The sequence below is a fragment of the Pelodiscus sinensis genome, chromosome 2 (genome assembly GCF_049634645.1).
Source record: "Pelodiscus sinensis isolate JC-2024 chromosome 2, ASM4963464v1, whole genome shotgun sequence".
NCBI lineage: Eukaryota > Metazoa > Chordata > Testudines > Trionychidae > Pelodiscus > Pelodiscus sinensis.
In genome coordinates this window covers 250,247,837-250,261,913 of record NC_134712.1, presented here as the reverse complement: position 1 = coordinate 250,261,913, position 14,077 = coordinate 250,247,837, and the positions used below count along the sequence as shown (strand labels likewise).

Here is a 14,077-nt window from a genome sequence, read left to right as displayed (position 1 = left end):
ACATTTAGATGTCCATAAAGCAGCCTCATTCTTAAAGGTGCAACAACATGCTGAGGAGGAAGTTTGATGCAGGGAGGTATTGCTAATTAGCCAGAGAATCTTCCATGTATAGGTCATTACTTCAATCCTACCACCTTAAAAGGGATTAGACATTCCCATCTAATGGATATTTGGTGGTCCCCACTGAAATGAAAAGTCTCAGAGGGGAAACCATGTTAGTCTGTACCTTTAAAAACTACAAGCACTCCTGTGGCACCGCAGAGACTAACCAAAATACACAGGATCAGGAGATTTTGTGGGTAAAACCCACTTCATCAGATGTCTTGGAGTGGAAGTACTGAGATGAGTTCACTCTCTGGGGCAAGACCGTCTCTTACTCCATGTTTGTAGTGTCCAGCAGAAGGGAAACCAAATGGCGATTGGACCTGTTAGCAATTGCTCCTGCAGCATGGACCAACGCCGCCTGGTTGGCTGTACATTTCTGAGAGTGGGCAGTGGAATAATGGACACACCCACTGGGGGATGAGGAAGGGGAGTTCTGAAATCAGACTTAAAGGCTTGAGTCTTTTGCTTTTTTCAGCTGAGCTCTGGGGGGAGGAAAGGGAGTATCTGATTCAGCTCTCTGAATGAGTAGTGTTGGCCAGATGGTGGAACCCCATGAGCTGGTGAGCAGAAATCACTCTGGACTGGCAGGTGGGCTGGAGAAGATGGCTGACTAATGCTGGATCCCAGGGGTTGCTCTACTATCCTGCAAGCCCCCTGCCTTGATTTCTTCTTTCCACTTTTTCTTTTCTTCCTGTCTTGCCTACTCTTGCCCTCTTCCTGGGACTCCTACTCCCAGAGTCAGTGCATGAAGATGGACTAGCAGAAAACACCCCGCCCCTGACCTCACCTGTGCGGTCTGAGCTGACTGCAAATTCCCCTCATTTGGAAGGGAGGACAGGGTACAGTCTGGGGCTTCTCTTTTCAGGTAGCTCCCCCCCCCCATCTTTTTTTTTTGGCATCGAGAGACAGACTCTGTCCCCGAGCGCTCTTACATAATGACCCTCTGATACATACATCATGGAGGCAAGCCCCCCTCCTCCTTTGAGTGGGGGGGGCAGCATTTCAGCATCAGTTTATTCACTCAGATGGCGAATTCTGCACTAGCCCAGAACAATGAGGATGAGGATGGATGATTAATGACATGCAAATTAACACTTCCATCCATTTGATCTTAAAGGGCCCCATGCAGTGCAGCAGAGTGTGGCTTAGTGTGCTCATGTGCTGAGTCCCACCACAATTATCCTGAAGGCATATGGGGGATCTTATGAAGCAAGAGGGTAGAAGGATCCTGGGCAGTCTGCAGAGGAAGGATGATTCCGGAACTTGGGATGCTATGGGGGGTGGGGGGTAGGGGGAAGAGAGGCAGCTGGATGAGTTTCCCTGGGAGATTTTGCGGCTTAGGGAGATATTGAGAGGGGTAGGATGTAGGCCCCAGGAAAATGAACAGAAGGCAAAAACGTGTGGGCTCGAGGAGATCCGAGGGATAGGGAGAATTTTGGGGGAGTTGGACGAGGAAGGATGAGGCCTGCGGGAATCCTGCCATATTTTGTACCCAGGTGCCCACATTGTCTTATCAAAGACGACTCTCTAGCTCTGTGAGGGTGTGTCTGCACAGCAAAGTTATCTCAGGATAATGGCTGTTATCCAGAAATAACTATGAGAGTGTCTACACAGCAATTCTGTTATTTAGAAATAATTTCAAAATAATGGATGGCTTATTCCGACTCCTGTAAGCCTCATTCTACAAAGAATAACACCTGGGGTGTGTCTAGACTACATGCCTCCTTCGACGGAGGCATGTAGATTAGCCAGATCAGAAGAGGGAAATGAAGCCGCGATTAAAATAATCGCGGCTTCATTTAAATTTAAATGGCTGCCCCGATCTGCCGATCAGCTGTTTGTCGGCAGATCGGGGCAGTCTGGACGCGACGCGCCGACAAAGAAGCCTTTCTTCATCGACACAGGTAAGCCTCGTGAAACCAGGTTTACCTGTGCCGATGAAGAAAGGCTTCTTTGTCGGCGCATCGCGTCCAGACTGCCCCGATCTGCCGACAAACAGCTGATCGGCAGATCGGGGCAGCCATTTAAATTTAAATGAAGCCGCGATTATTTTAATCGCAGCTTCATTTCCCTCTTCCGATCTGGCTAATCTACATGCCTCCGTCGAAGGAGGCATGTAGTCTAGACACACCCCTGGTGGGCTCGTCTACACTGGCTCCTTTTCCGAAAGGGGCATGTTAATTTCACAGGTCGTAATAGGGAAATCCGCGGGGGATTTAAATATCCCCCGCGGCATTTAAATAAAAATGTCCGCCGCTTTTTTCCGGCTTTTAGAAAAGCCGGAAAAGAGCATCTACACTGGCCCCGATCCTCCGGAAAAAAAGCCCTTTTCCGGAGGATCTTATTCCTACTTCAAAAGGGCTTTTTTTCCGGAGGATCGGGGCCAGTGTAGATGCTCTTTTCCGGCTTTTCTAAAAGCTGGAAAAAAGCGGCGGACATTTTTATTTAAATGCCGCGGGGGATATTTAAATCCCCCGCGGATTTCCCTATTACGACCTGTGAAATTAACATGCCCCTTTCAGAAAAGGGGCCAGTGTAGACGTAGCCATTCTGAAATAGCTATTTTGAAATAAGGCATGTGTAGATGCTCCACATCTGCTCTTTCAAAATAGCCCCTCGCCAGGGCTGTTCTGTTATTTCTCCTGGGGCTCTAAATCGAGATAGCACGTCTACATTAGAGAAGCCTGCCTTGGATTAATTTTGAGGCTTCTCTGCCCTGTAGACGTGCTATAAGCTATTTCGGAATAAGTATGGCTCCTGCCACGCTTGGGCCTCACACACACCCCGCCAAGAGGCCACCAGACCAGGGAGCCAGCGGGGCTGTGAGAGGCTGGGTCTGGGGCCAGGCAGCGCCGCTGCTCTGGGGGGCAGGCGGTTTGGGGGGGGGGCAGGGGAAGAGCTCCGTGTTTTGGGGAGATCGGGGGTCGCTCCTCGGCGGGAGGCGACCCAGCGCTCCCCGCCCCCCCGGGGGAAGGCGAGAGGGGGTTTGGAGGGGGCGCGCCTGCACCCTTGGGGAGGGAGCTGCAGCGCGATCCGGAGGAGGCAGGGGCGGGACTCGGGAGGTGGGGACGGGCTGAGCCCCGGCTCCGGCAGGCAGAGCTCGGAGGAGGCGCCGGCAGCGGCCGAGGATGCGGAGTTTCTGCTGGGTGTTGCTCCCGCTGGTGAGTCCGGGCGCGCTGCGCTGCGCTCCGCGGGGCAGGGAGGGCGCAGGGGGGCTGCCGCGGCGGGTGCATCTCACATCGGGACCGGACAGTCGCTCCGCGCCCCCCCGCCTCTGTCTCTCCCGCACTTGCGCTCCCATCCGGACCGGGGGCACCTGCCCTGTAGCTTTCCCTCTTCCCTGCTGCTCCGGATCTCACACCCGCCTGTGGGGCTGAGAACCTCTCCCCCTCTCCCCCCACACGCACACACCTTGCCATGCTGCTGGGGAACAGCCACAAAGGGCTGATGAACATCATCCGTCAAATGCTAAAGAATTTGCACAAGTTAGAGCGAGTCAGGACTCCTCTTCCGCGGGTGGAAGCTTTGCGTGCAATTTAGGGCCGGCAGAGCCTTTGATTAGCCGTAGATTGTCCAATAAGTATTTTAAAGAGACCCCCTAGAAATAGGCAGGGCATCCAATTCCCAAATTCAAGTGGAGACCCCAGTGGTGAGCAGGGGGAGGAGAACTTTGCTGCGGATGCAGAAGGTGTGCAGTGGTGAAAGTAACTGAACATTTCTTGCAGGTACTATCCTATTATCAGAGAGGTAGCCCTGTTAGTCTAAATCTGCAAAAGCGGCGAGGAGTCCTGTGGCACCTTATAGACTTACTGAAGTGTAGGAGCATAAGCTTTCGTGGGCAAAGACCCACTTCGCATCTGACGTCTTTGCCCACGAAAGCTTATGCTCCTACACTTCAGTTAGTCTATAAGGTGCCACAGGACTACTGTCCTATTGCAACCTGGGTCCCTGCTAGCTCTTTAAATAGCTCCCTGCTGGCTTTAGCTGGAGCTTAGTCATCTCTTGCCAGAGCTGCACACCAGGGCACACCGGCTTACTTTCCTTTCTAGAGGGGTGTATTTCCTTCACCCCTCCAGAGGCGCAGAACACATGCAGTTCCACTGAGCTCTGACCCTGTTCTGCTGAATACCTATAGCGATATTAAGCACCAGGTTGTGTAACTGTTAAATTCAGAGAGGTGTTGGCATCACTCTCCATGTGCCCGCACAGCGAGCAATAACGCCTGTGCAGAGTGACTTCTGGATTTGAATCTGTGTTTATAAACGCTGTGACAAGTCTTGGTTCTCCACCATTGGTATTACGACTTTTCTGTTTGGGGTCCGTCATGGCTGGGATGAATGTGCTCTACACATCTGTGCAGTGCTGGTTGTTATCTTTCCAAAGTATTGTAACAGACAGTGTGAGCCGTAAACACACCTGTCACCTGGGATTAAACGGTAGAAATTCCTGCTTGACAGCTTGTAGGTACAGCGTCGCCGTTAGAATCATTTTGTCACTCACATCTGGGCCTCTGACACATCTGTGAGGGGAATCATTGCGCTAAGAGTCAGCCATTTTTTAGGAGAAATTTTAGCTTCTAAATAGGAAGTGCACAAAAACCCCAAATCTAGAAGGTGTTTACAGAAAGTTAATGTTTCCTTCCTGTGCCAGAAGATCAAGTTAGAATGGAAGAATAATTTCAACAAGGATCCTTGGAACAAAGATTTGTCCAGGCATGAAAATAAACCAGAGGCCCAATCATGCAAGATGATGAAAACTTCCTTTGTGACACTGATCACCCTCAATTCCCATCCATATCAATAATTGCATGTCTCCACTAGGAAATTATTTCAAAATAACTGATTTGGAAATAATAACTCCCAGAATAACTATTTCAAAATAGCGAGTCCACACTACAGGGAAGCTCTGAAATTAGTCGGAGGCAGGCTCCATTCATGTGGATGCGCTACCTTGACTTAGAGCCTCAGGAAGTACTGGGGAGTAATTAGTTTGAATGACTCTGGGGAGTAGTTATTTTGAAATATCGGCACCGGAGCATCCATGCTACCATTATTTTGAAATGACTATTTCAAAATAAATGTTATTCCCCAAGGAAAGCAGGAGTTATTATTTCAAAATAACCAACCTGTTAATTCGAAATAATGGGATTAGTCATGTGGATGCTTCACTTGCTATTTCAAAATAATTCCCTAGTGTAAACCAGGGGTAAGTGTTGAGTGCTTCACAGAAGATGCTCACCAGCTTGCAGTCAGGCCAATATCAATGCTAACACTGTTCTTTATGCATATGAGCAGGGCTCGACAAACTATGTAATCTACTTGCCCGTGGCAAGTAGATTACAACCCGGAAGAGCCGGGTTCGGGCAATCTTCACATGCACAGAACGATCTGCACACGTGCAGATCGCCAGACAGTGCGGCTGGCAAGCAGGGCTCGCCGTGGCTCGGCGAGCCCTGAATATGAGAGTATCACCCAGACACTCAAGTGAGATAAGGTCCCCAGTGTATAGGCACTGTACAGATGGCTAGCAAGAGGCACTGTCTGCCATAAGGAGCAGTAGGAGAAACAGTTACAAAAAAGGGATTTGACTTGCAGGAGGTCACAGACCAGTTGAATGCCCCATCTGCAGGACTACACAGGCCTCTTCAGTCAAAAAGCAAATTTACAGAATAAACAGCTCTCCCTTTGAATCAGCTGAATGAAGATAATTATTGTAAACAAGGAGGGGTCACTCCTGAGGCACAGAGATATCTTAATCAAGCATTCAGTGGAAAAATAGAAACAGAGCTTCTACTGACTAACGCAATCCCTGCTGGTAGGACATGCTTAACTCTCTCTAGGGTCTTCTCCTCCCTTCCTTGTGCATCCCCTCTCCAAAGAACTGTGGGTATGCAGTGAATATCAGATTGGGCCTGTAATGGCACTAGGTGTTACACATACGCATGCCGAGAGGGGAAACGGGGCAGTGACAGGTAATATGGATCTTGGAATGCTAATGATTTCTTTTTTAAAGCACCAATGGTTATTAAATGTGACCTACTTTGGTATACATTCAAGTTATTGCACTTCATTTTCCTTCCTTCCTCCAGGTTATAGTTAAAAAAGGTGTGTTGCAATGTTCCCTCTAATCTCTTCCAGCCGTGTATAATTTTTTCCATCCATGTGAAGAATAAATGTTTATGTGCACTAAGGCATGTGCAAATTGTGCACCACCACTAGAAACAAAACACCTACCCGTGGGATCTCTGTTAATCAGCTGGGCAACATTTGAATCTCTCTTGAGCAGCCCCACATGCACATGGCTTACAGGGAACACGGTGTTATATATATTTACATACAAACTACAGCCATATATCGATATCTACAATGTTTCTGCACATATATAGCTGCAAACCTATATACACTTATATCTATATGCATAGATCTATGCAGTTTAGATATAGGCAGATAACTAGATATAATCTGATACAATTGACACATTCAAGCTTTGTGCCAACCTTTTAAAAACAATCTCAAAAAGTTATTGCTTAAATGGAGCCTATAAGGCAGACAGTGGATCAGCTTGTCTTCCTCCATAGGTAATCAACTCCAGAAAGAGGAAAGATACATGGAAAATGCCCCCTAGCCTGTCGTGTTCACTTGCAAATGACTCTTGAAATAATCTAATTAACAGACTGGAGAGAATGACCGGACACATGTGGTTACATAGTGAGCATTGTGGATCAAGACCTAGCAAGCAACAGACAGGAAGGTCTTTGGATCGTAACCCAAAGGGGAGTCAGTAAAAGTTACTTTAAAAAGGGAGGCTGAGATCATGATGTTTAATGCTACTCAGAACCCAGAGGCAGAACGGGTTGAATAAGAGAGAACCACAATGGACCTTTACCCATTTTTAGAACCACATCTCCTGGGATGTACCCCTGCTGCTGCTTTAGAAATGTTTGGCCAATGTGCATAGTTTTAACATTCTAGGGCTTTAACCACTGGGATGTGCTGCCTTTTATAGTTACTAGGCTAAGCTGGGAAAAAGGTCTCGTAGCTCAGAAAGCAAAGCAGCTGCAGGTTTGGAAATAGCTCCTTACAGCAATTCTGGAAAAAGCGCAGATTCCTGACTCATGCAGCAAATAGCGCACTAAGCAAACACCATCAGCGTCACTTACAAGTGTACATTTCTGTTTTGCCCAGAGTCAAGTCTGTGTTTATGTTAGATTCTTTAAACAGGCCCTGCCAGGTTCTGTGATGGGGTAAACAAACCCCCCTTGGCTGCAAAGGGTTTAAGTTCACCACAGTCCATTTTCAGCCTGGCCTGCCACACTTGTAATGACTCTAGGGCCTATGAAAAGGGGGCAAGATGGACTCAGCTGCAGCTGGTTCAAAAGGAGAGCAGATCAGATGCTTGTGCTTGGGGAGAGAAGCTGGCTTGGCTTGGAATCTCAGGAGGACTGTAACTGATCAGAACCTCCTTAACAGAGTTGTTGACTCAAGTCCCACGACTTGAACTCGAGTCCGACTTAAGTCGCTGAGGTGACTCCACTTGAGACTCGACTCGGGTTCATTGTTTGTGACTTGAGACTCAACTTAAGACTTGCTAATTTTGTTAAATCGACTTGGTGAAAAAATGGTCCAAAAATGCCGATATTAATGGCTTGTACAAAAATGACTTGACAGTTTTTAAATTAAGACTTGAGACTCGACTTGGGACTTGACTCGAAAGTGACTTTAGGGACTCGAGACTTGACTTGAGACTTGAACTGTAGTGACTTGAGACTCGACTTGGACTTGACAATGCCGATTTGAAGACAACACTGCTCCTTAGAGTGAAGGAAGGCCCTACAAGGCATTCTTTGGATTTCACAGGGACATGCTGATGGTGGTAAAGAAAAACCAAGGCAGGGAATGCCCCACTTGAGGCGAAGTCTGAGAGCTGAGCAGCTGGCTGAATAACACCAGAGGGGCAGAGAACTAAGCCCAGCAGTTCCATATTTGGATGCACTGTGGACTCTTCTACCCGGAGCAGGGAGAGGGGGTGTTGAACTTTCACAAGGACCTGGCCACAAGGCTGAGTCACAAGCCACTGCAGATGGCTGGAAACTCTAGTGAGGAAACTGCAGTGCCCTGCCAGGTGGGTGAGCAAGGGTGGTGATGATCTGGTGAAAGAACTAAACTTCAAACCCAGTCAGACTGACCTCCACATGGTAGGACAGAGACTAGAAGATGGACAGCAAGCTAATAGAACACCTCCCTTCCATTTCTAAGCTCCGGGAATGAATGGGCAATGAACCTGGCTGGTTACCTGGGGCAGAATCATGTTACACGCGGCACGGAGTCCGCACTAGCGGACATTTAAAAATGGCGGCGCCTGGCTTTATGCAAATGAAGCCCAGGAAATTCAAATTCCGGGCTTCATTTGCAACTTCAGTTGCCTACATTACCACCCTAGTTCAAACTAGGGTGGTAGTGTAGACATACCCTCAGTCTTCTCTTTTCCAAACTAAAACCCAATTCTTTCAACCTTCCTTCATAGGTCATGTTCTCTAGACCTTTAATCATTCTTGTTGCTCTTCTCTGGACCCTCTCCAATTTCTCCACATCTTTCTTGAAATGTGGTGCCCAGAACTGGACACAATACTCCAACTGAGGCCTAACCAGTGCAGAGTAGAGCAGAAGAATGACTTCTCGTACCTCGCTCAGAACACACCTGTCAATGCATTATAATGCATAATTATGTTGGGCTGGGCTGGGCTGAGAGAAAAGGTTCAGAAAGCCTCCTGGAGCAGGCAGGTGTTTCTTGGAAGTCTCCCACCCAAACTCTGGCCAGACTTGACGTTGTTCAGTTGATGAGACCTGAGAGGATCACAGCCCAAGGAGATACAGCTTGTGATTTTGCTCTTTTTTTACAGACAAGCTGGCATGTCACAAAGCAAACAAAATAGAGTATCATGTCCAACCCTATTTGCATAATGCTGCAGTTTGCAGTGCTCTAAAATTTTTGATGTTAGGAATATGACACAAGGTTGGACCCTAGTTCTGCAAGGCTCTGGCGGAAGGTTTTCTATCAAACTCCTCCCTAGCGTAGAAAGACATCCTTTGTTCAATGCTGAGCTTTCTAAAGGAAGATGGAAGAATGATCCAGTAGTTAGGCCCGTAGGAGTTCAAGTCCCTGCACTGACATAAGCTTCTTGTGTAACACAGGCAAGTAACTTAAGCCTGGTCTACAATACAGCAGAAGGTTGACTTAAGATACACAACTCCTGCTATGTTGATTAGATAGCTGGAATTAATGTATCTTAAATTACATTTCTGTGCTGTCCACACAGCAGGAGGTTGACAGGAACAAATGGTCCTCTCGAATTGTCATACTTAAATTGGGGTACCCTCTGAGTTTGATTTAGCAGGTCTATACTAGACACGCTAAATCGAACCTCGGAAGATCAATCTTCAACATAGTGTAGACATGATCGATTTTCTGCGTCAATCTTTCACATAGTGTAAACATGACCTTAGGGACTAGATAGTCAAAGGTTCACATGGTACTGAGGTGCTTCACTCCTCTTGGGTTTCAGAAGCTAGGTGCCTCTGCAAATTTGTGTCTTGGTTCCCCAGCTGTAAAGTAGGACACAGGGGTATTGTGAGGATAAATGCTGAAAAGCTTCTGAGGTTTCAGATTCAATGATTGCAGGGGCTATGTAAGTACCTTAGGTGGATTGAGACCAATGTGAATTGAGGACATGCAGCAGCTTGCTGCCCTCAGCCCTGAATTGTTCCTGTTCATCATTTAAGATGAATAACCAAGGATTGTGTAAAGAACAAGTGAGAGACAGTCAGCAACAGCAGATGATGTTCTGGCCAGAAGGGTTTTCACGGAGTGCAAAATAACTTTTTCTTTTCTTTTCTTTTCTTTTCTTTTCTTTTCTTTTCTTTTCTTTTCTTTTCTTTTCTTTTCTTTTCTTTTCTTTTCTTTTCTTTTCTTTTCTTTTCGCTTGAGGAAGGCCAACTAGTTTAACATCATCTCTGATCATTAATTTCTCACTGGGGCTATGTCTACACTGCAGGTATTTGTCGGCAGAGAGTATGCTAATTAAGTGCTCATTAGCCTTTGTCATGCTGTCATTTGCATATTCTCTGCCCATGCTTTTTGCGCAAGAGGTTTTGTCGTGTAGATGGGTGCATTTTGTGAAAAAAACCTTTTGCACAAGATCCCTTATGCCTCAAAAAAGGAGCTATACAGGATCTTGCACAAAAAGGTTTTTTGTGCAAAACGGACTCGTCTACATGGCTTGTTTTTGTGCAAAAACCTCTTGAGCAAAAAGCATTGGCAGAGATATACAAATGACAGTGTGACAAATGCTAATGAGCACTTCATTAGCATACTCTCTGCCTACAAATACCTGCAGTGTAGACATAGCCTGGGTGCTGTATTTCTAAGGGAAGTTTCCATCTCTTCTTTTATAACTGTGTTTGTTTTCAGTGAGGCTACACGCTCATTCGCACCCAGCACCAGCACTGTTTTTGTTTCTTGCTAGGCAGGCCTTACACAAGACTGCTTTTGGACTTATGATGATTTGCCAGCACTGATGAGAGTCAGTGATGATCATTAACATATGGGATGGTCCATGCCAAAGGCCTCTGGGCATCTTAACAAAAAAAAAGACGTTTACCAGTTTATTTCCAAAATGATATTATATGGCAAGAGACCCCTTGTTAAAATGTTGATGTTCTAATTGCTCATAATCATAGCCTGGTTAATCTTAGTCAAATGGTTGGATAGGTGGCTCCTAAGAGAAATTGTAGACACAGAAAGAATTTGGGATGAAGAAGCACAAGGTGACATACTTCCTCGAAAGACCGTGTGAGCCATCTCAGCATGGTGCAAGGGCAATATTGTTTTGAGGGTGTTTCTTTGAAAGGAAATGTGTAGCTATTAAAGAATTCTCTTTTGGTAAGAGAAGGGAAATTAACATGAGAGCAGGTTGACTATTTCCTGCTGAAAAAAGTTTTCAGTGGAAAATGGCACTTTCAAGACCCCTTTATTTCTTTTATTTATTGTAAAAAGTGTCTGCTTTCCAAGGAAATCTTTGGCTTGTTACTGAAAAAATACCAAGCACCTGAAAACTGAAAAGTTTTCAACCAAACTCCATCAGCCCAACATGTTTCACCAAAACCCCAACATTTAAATTCATACATGTCAAAACTTTGTTTTCATTTTTTCTATCAAAATTGAATGTTTTGGTGTTCCTGAATTGAAATGGTTCATTTTGGGCTCAGTTTGGCATTAAAGCACATCCTGCTGAACAGGGCCATCCTTAGGATTTATGGGGCCCTCGGCAGTACTATTAAACTGGTGCCACTACGCCCAACGACAGCCCGATGCGATTTTATAATTTTCAGCAACACACTAATGAAATAGTTTTAAAGCATAAACAACGAGGAGTCCTGTGGCACCTCATAGACCAGTGGTTGCCAACCTTTTTACACCCAAGATCACTTTTTAAGTCTCAGAACAGGCAAAGATCTACCGCCCCGCCCCTTCCTTGAAGCCACGCCCCTTCCTTGAAGCCCCGCCCTCTCTATTCTCCTGTCCATCACTTGCTATCCCCTGCTCTTATACACTCTGTTAAACAGTTTATTTTTAAATTATGCAATATATAAAATTAAAATCACGTTTATAGTTATGAAATAAATGGTCTGTTTTTAATTCATGCTATTTAAATGTCAAATGAAGCATTTACAATTATAAATTCTGTTCTGTGCTATTTTGTAAATCTAAAATCCAGTATTGAGAATTATATATTTTTTCTTCCAATAACAAAGTCTCAGTGTGACACCTGTGACTGAACAGTATCTGCCAGTGTCTTGAAATCTGGGTTATAGTCTGAGATTGCTAGTTGTATATAGTCCATCAGATGGGCATCTGTGATCCTGCGCTCAGCCTGGGAAGCACAGCTGGAGCTAAACGCAGCCTCTCTGAGCTGAGCGCAGGGCAGCCAGGCTGAAGGAAAGAGAAGTGGCTGCCCGGCCAGCTGGCCATGGTGCTCAGACAGGGTGCACCAAGCTCCACGTGGGCAGGCACAGAGGAGAAGCCGCCAATCAGCTGGAGCGCGGGGCAGCCTCTTTCAGCTGAAAGCCACAGTCAGCTGGCTGGGGTGTTTCAGCCCTCCTGAGCTCCCAGCTCCCACCATTCCTCGCAGCTACACCTGTGTTATTGCTTGGTGAGTAGCTGCTCCTCAAATGAGGAAATCTAATGTAAATGTACTGCACAGGCGCGCAGTTCAGAGGGCTCAAGAGCTACTCTTAGAGCCCCTGAGATCTACCAGTAGATCGCAATCTACTGGTTGGTGACCACGGTCATAGACTAACAGATGTATTGGAGCATAAGCTTTCGTGGGCAAAGACCCACTTCGTCAGATGCCTCAAGTCTTAAAGCACATTTTAAACTACGATCCTGTTGAGTAACACAGTCAATTCAGAAATGGACAGGACATAACTAGGATTGGCAAATGCTTGTTAAATGGCTTCATTATTACTTGAATGGCTCTTTTGCGGGCTCAGTGGTCTGCTCATAAGTCTGGCAGGCTTTATCAGTTTTAAATTAACTAGCTCCTCTCTGGAGGAAGCAGAGCCACAGAGAAGGGATTGGAAGACAGGCAGGAAGGGGTGGTGGATGTACATTAAGACCCAGTGGTGCCCCAAATTTTCAGGTGCCCTATGCAGCTGTAAATTCTGCAGATGGGTAAGGATAGCTCTGCTGCTGAGCAACTGCCCTGGCACCTTCTGAGAATTGCAGTTCTAATGCATCATGCCTCCATTTTTCCAGTCTATAGGCTGCACTTAACAGCCTAAGTACATCTCCCATGATGCACCTGGTCTTAGTAGCAGTGGAATGGGGTGATGGAAAGGGGAAGCAACAGAAGCCTGAAGCATAATCAAGTTAGGGATTGCTTAGTGACAGCTGCCTTAGAATACCATGGATGAATTGGATAGGTAATGGAATATACAGCATCTTAATTCTCAAAGCTCCAAGAGACACAAATAGACCTGAGGTTAGACTTGCACAATAACAATGCTGAGAGAGACCTTTTACGTTCCTCCATGGGGGAAGTCATTGGACCACTGAGTTTAGAATTCCAACAGGTCCAACCCGATTAATATGATAATGCAGGGACATGCGGCATCCACAGGAAAGGAAGTCTTTCTTGCAGGAAAGGGATCAAGTGTTAAAATGCCCAGCAAGCCCACTTGACCTCAGATTAATGCTCAGGCCAGGTCTACACTCATAGGGAATGTCGAGGCAAGATATGCAACTCCAGCTCTGTTAATTATGAAACTGGAGTTGACATACCTTGGTTCACGTTTCCCCACTGTCCCAACAGCAGGAGACTGACAGGAGCAAATACTCCCATCATTTTCTCTTACTCCTCACACAAGCAGGAATACTGACAGCTGGTAGGGGCATCCTCTGAGTTTGATTTAGTGAGTCTTAACTAGACTCACTAAATCAAACTCCGGAAGATCAATCGCAGCAGTGGCGACCTTCTGTTTAGTGTAGACAAGGTCTGAGAGTGATAGGAATGTGGGGTGAAGGAGATACTGGCAGTGCCTTCATATGAGATGCACACAACTCATATGCAGATGGAACAATGCAATTTGGTCGTATAGTGCTCATGTTCTGCACATCTGTACTGTGACTGTGTCTTTTACCTCCATACAAGCTTATGGTTTCATATAAACATGACATGCTAAGAACCTGATTCACTCTCATGTTGTACAGCTCCGTATTCTGCAAGTAGTCCCATTCATGTCAGTGGGACCATTTCAGAATTAGGTTCTACTCTATGCAAGGGAAGCTAGCCCTATGTACTGAAGACATTGGCTGCCTACTGGTTTCATTTTGTGATATGACAGTGAAAGGATTTCTACACAAATTGAATTGCATTGCACCAAATTGCTTGCCTATGGATTTTGAACACCCAGCT

At 46.2% G+C, this 14,077-nt stretch overlaps 1 protein-coding gene across 3 annotated transcripts in view; it reads left to right on the top strand.

Annotated features, from left to right (window-relative positions):
• Positions 1 to 3,128: 3,128 nt before the first annotated feature.
• The window catches only part of LOC102450627 (vasoactive intestinal polypeptide receptor 1-like), a 42,540-nt gene continuing 31,591 nt past the window's right edge, over positions 3,129 to 14,077 (top strand). For all 3 annotated transcript variants that reach the window (XM_075922879.1, XM_075922881.1, XM_075922878.1), the window contains exon 1: positions 3,129 to 3,266. In XM_075922879.1, coding sequence (XP_075778994.1) covers positions 3,234 to 3,266 — 33 coding nt within the window. In that variant the 5' untranslated portion in view covers positions 3,129 to 3,233. The remainder of the gene's footprint in view (positions 3,267 to 14,077) is intronic.